We start from the raw sequence: 4,955 nt of genomic DNA, 5'->3' as shown, positions 1-4,955 counted from the left end.
TCCGAGAATTATTTACCGAAGAATTGAAAATTCTCAAAGGAAATTGAAATTTTTTCCGTTTTGTTAGTCTGAATATAAAATCAATTTTATTGATAAAATTACTTCTTTGCTTTCAGATGGACACTAGTGCTCATGGATTAGACTCGGTTCGAGAAATTTAAACGATAGACGGGTGGAGAGAAAATGGCTTGTCAGTCGATCCTTGCAATATTATTATTTGCAATAATTATCGTGTCAAGTAAGTGTTACTTATTAACACGTGTTTATCGCAGGATTATTTAAACTTTTTTCCACGTTTGTTACAGCTGTCGAACATTACATTATCACCTGTATGTATAACGTTAATCAAATATCAGTTTGTAACAAAATTTTATTGTAATTTTAATGAAAATTTCTGCATCAATGGAATATTATATTCAAATAATAAGGATTCTTTTTAAAGATGGAAAAATTTGTTAAAGTGTAGTATGTTTGTTAATTCAAAGGTTAGTGATTTTCGTTGAACAACCAGAGAGGAATTTTGTCCGAACGACATTGTTGGAATTCATCTATTCATGATCACAACGTGCTTTCCATTCATTTCTCTTACGAGAAGACACTTTATCCATTTCGATTAGATAGCGATTCGACCCCTCGACCTGCCTTCCTTCTGAACTTCTCAAGTTTATTTCGGGCACTAAAATCTAAGCGCCCTAAAAATTTCAAGCAGAACAAATCAGAAGACATTTAGCAGGAAAAATATATTAACAATTTCTTGCGAAGCGTTTGAATAAACTTTCCGGTTTATTCTAATTTTATGAAATAAAAAATTGAAAAAATTGAAAAACCGCAAAATACGAAGACAATACGGTATTAAATAGTGTTTTACGCGAAATGAAATTTGGGTTGTTATGAAAAGTAAAATTATTTCACACGGAGGCTTTCTACAATTTTCTATATTTTTATCGACTTTCAAAATCGAATTTGCACTTACGAGGAAAATTAATAAAACAAATATTGAGAAATGTTAAACAATTTGCAGTGTAAAATACGTTATAGGAAATTTTGATTTACGCGAGGTTGTAGAAATATAAATTTATAAATAAAATATGTAGAGGATGTGTAATTGTTTATCCAATAATATAACAAATTAACTTGACAAATCTATTATCTCGTTGACACAGATAAGCGATAAAAAGTGAGGAATTAGCGTTGATGAAGAAATAATATTTGAGATGTTAAAAAATGAATAAAACACGATTTTAGGAATTTTGTTCAACTCATGGCTTTCCATATATTTTTAATGATGATTCCCAGAGTAGCTACATCATAAACATCCGGTTGTCCCTTGCGATAGCCCCTACCGGTAGTAGAACGCTACTTTGATAACTGCACATTCTAGCATCGCTTAAAATTTCTCCCAGAAATATATAGTCTTCAGTTTTCCTCCTGTAAGGGGCATTTTTAACTCAAAATTCATTTGTCCCATAGTTAGCATCGCTAATAGACAATTTTTAAGTAGATTTAATTTTCACCATTTCAGGTGTATTTATTTAATATTTTATTCAATTTATATATTTGAGAATACAGGATTTTTTACAAAATTATTAAACATAATAATTGAAAAGCAATCGAGAACGCTAAATTTCTATAAAAATCAAAAATCAGATTTTTGTATATTCAAAAATAGAATACTTTTTTAGATTGAATATCTTTGAAGAGAAAAATAAGACTAAAAGATCCTCCATTTTTCCAAAGAGATTTAAAGATATAACTTCACATAAATTTCTTCGCCATGAGCGAAGGTGTAAAAATGTTAAGATTCTAATGAAATTATTTCTTTTCTCAGATGTTGCACTGCCACAGTATGCTAATGATGCTAGAGAAAGGGTTCCAATCAGGGGTGAGTTCAACGTACTTTTAAACAATGCTAAAGAGAGTCTGTAATTGAATTTAATGCAATATTTCACGAAGGAAGATCTAACAAAAATATCGGCATCTCTGAACCTATCTACAAATCCAAATGAAAATGTATAGAAAATACATACTTTAGGTCTGTGTGTTTTGTGTCGAAACAAGTTCCAATTAAATGTATCAAACTCCTGCGTGAGAATATGTAGAATTAGACACGAGTAAGCATTCGAGATAAAAAACGGGTGTTGTAGGATCAATCCAGAGAGGAGATATGTCACCCACGGAGGTGATCGAAGAGCGCCATTATTGGCCAAGGCTGACCATTCCTAGCCAAAGAGGTAGCGCCTAATTCTCGCTGGTTTCACAGGTTCACTTTACTCACCTGTCATCGGACAATTAAAACCAGCATGACAATATTGCTCAATCAAGCTCGTTACTCTTCTCTTTCTGTATTCGTCACACATCAAAATAATTGACGCACTCTTGGTATACCAGAGTAAAACATTGTACAAGTAGACAAGCGAAACTGTACAATATATTAATACTGAGCAGTATTAATTCTGTGTATTAAAACAATAATTTTATTGCGATATTCACGATTCTAACACAGATGTATTCTGTCTAATGCAAGTTTCAAATTTATACTCGTACGCATCTTACTTTGAATGAAAACTTGAGGGGGTATACCACCTTGAAGCGTCTGAAAAATAGGAGAAGTTTGAGAATTTTTTTAGTAGGTAAGTATTGAATGGAAAGTTTCAATTTTTTTCAGAGGATATAAATATAACATTCAGCTATTTTCTCCAATTTTTGAAAAGTAAAAATGTTACAAAATGGAGGAGTTATTGTGAAACTTCTATTGCCAGAACATCGATCGCTGGCCGCCATTGCTGGCAAGGATTCGAACGTTCGAAATCAAAAATTCTTGTTGATTTATAAACAAAAATATATTACGTACAATGTAGCTTACTATTTTTTCGATATGTCAATTATTTAATTTTTTAGAAACGTTTAAAGTTGATTTTTCTTGGTAGAAAGAAGTTTTTCCTCTTCAAACTACCACCATTTTTATAATAATTATAATTTTTGAAAAATCTTACGCTACATTGTAGATAACACATTTTTATTCATAAATTAAAAAGAATTTTTTATTCCAGACGTTCCAATTCTTAGAATTCCTCTTAGCAGAAGAGGTTTCGCAATTAGCAAATAACTCCGCCATTTTGTAACATTTTTGCTTTCTAAAAATTGCAGAAAAAAGCTGAAAGTTATATTTGTATCCTCTGCAAAAATTGAAACTTCGCGTTTAATAGTTATCTACAAAAAAATTCTTAAATTTTTATTTATTTTTAGACGCCTCTTAAGATGATGAACGAACGATCTTGAATTTCTTTCCTTAAGTTTTTTTTTTTAATGTGGTTGAGGTGATTATACCTGGACACGGTTTCTCTGATCACTAACTCTACTTAGTCTCTGGGAATTTCGTTAATTTCCGCTGTAAATAACAACTGATCGATTAATTCGATTTGCCAGTTGGTTGAGTTAACGACACTCGAGCTGGTCGAAGGGGACGGAGATAACTAAAAATTGTGGCTAACTCGATCGATCTCCTATGGACAAATATTTCACAATTTTTGTTTCCACTTTTGTTCAGGCGGACAGGCGAAGAGGAAGCACCCATGCGAGCAGAGCTCGTGTTATCCCGCCACCGGAAATCTGTTAATCGGACGAAAAAATCGATTGAGCGCCTCTTCTACTTGCGGTCTCACGAGACCGGAAAGATATTGCATCGTTTCACATCTAAAGGACCGGAAGAAGTGTTTCTTCTGTGATACAACGATGTCAAAACAACAGCACAATATAGAAAACGTTGTTACCGAGTGAGTGACAATCGTAGAATCGTTTTCTATGATATTTTAACACATTTCTGACGCTGTACTGTGAAATGGATCGCAACTCGGGTTACCCACATTTTTGGAAAATATGTGACTATTGCTGGATACAATTATTATTGTTAAATTGTTTGTATAGTAACAATATTTATTTACTCGATTATTTAATAGTAATAATGTATATTTAATTGTATTAAAAATTAAGGAGGGCATGTAACGACATTCCTAGCCCTCTAGCTGCGGCAAATTTTAATGCATAACATGGGTGACTGACGGTAAATTTTTAACCACGACTGCAAAATTTGTTATCTTGGCCGTATCGTTTTAAAATTCGGTTTATTAAATTAAGATGGAAGCGCGTAAAGGATAAAATTAAGTATTAAGTTAAGATGGAAGTGCGCCCAAAAGGCTCCAACAGTATGGTGCGAGGAAATTTTCAAAACGTCTATGGGCGCCAATAGTAACGAAAGGGTTAACTCTCGCTTCAGACTAAACACGCGCAGAAATTCTATTACTCTTACACACGTTATGTCACGGTTACAAATTTTTCACGTTTAACTTAATCCAACAGGAAGAATTGGTGGCAAGCGGAGAACGGCGTGGAGAACGTCACGGTACGATTTGATCTCGAAGCGGAGTTTCATTTCACCCACATCATTATCCGCTTCAAGACGTTCAGGCCAGCTGCCATGTTGATCGAGAGATCGTACGATTTTGGTAAAACCTGGAACGTGTATCGGTACTTCGCGCACAATTGCGAACAGTACTTCCCAGGAGCGTCTACTAAGCAACCTGAGAGACTTACGGACGTTATCTGCGAGGCGAGGTATTCCGGCGTGGCGCCATCAACAGGAGGCGATGTTATCTTCAGGTATGTAAATGACGATAATCAGAGATCGTTCAACGTAAATGTATAGCGATACGTTTAGTAACTTGTGTTGATAGAGTGTCAGTGACACTTGGATTATGTTACAATGCTGAATATAGGGTGTCTTATAATTAAGGGTCTTTTATAGCTGTACGTGAGCACTTCGACGTCGTTGAATTCGTGGATTTAACCCTTTGTACTTGGACTTTTTCTCTGGTAAATCTTGCAGCAACTCGGACTTTTTTCCAGCAAGCTGAAATTAATTATTTAACATATTATAATTAATTAATGAATAATTAATT

The 4,955-nt window shown here is 33.8% G+C and overlaps 1 protein-coding gene across 1 annotated transcript in view; it reads left to right on the top strand.

Moving 5' to 3' along the window:
* Positions 1-4,955, top strand: part of LOC108576100 (laminin subunit beta-1) — a 36,195-nt gene that overhangs the window by 21,328 nt on the left and 9,912 nt on the right. Inside the window, 3 exon segments of the mRNA XM_017939026.1 lie at positions 2,113-2,231; positions 3,548-3,773; positions 4,357-4,656. Of these exon segments, the coding sequence (XP_017794515.1) occupies positions 2,113-2,231; positions 3,548-3,773; positions 4,357-4,656 (645 nt within the window).

The sequence above is a fragment of the Habropoda laboriosa genome, unplaced genomic scaffold (genome assembly GCF_001263275.1).
Source record: "Habropoda laboriosa isolate 0110345459 unplaced genomic scaffold, ASM126327v1 scaffold36, whole genome shotgun sequence".
Lineage (NCBI taxonomy): Eukaryota > Metazoa > Arthropoda > Insecta > Hymenoptera > Apidae > Habropoda > Habropoda laboriosa.
This window is presented reverse-complemented; position numbering and strand designations above follow the sequence as displayed.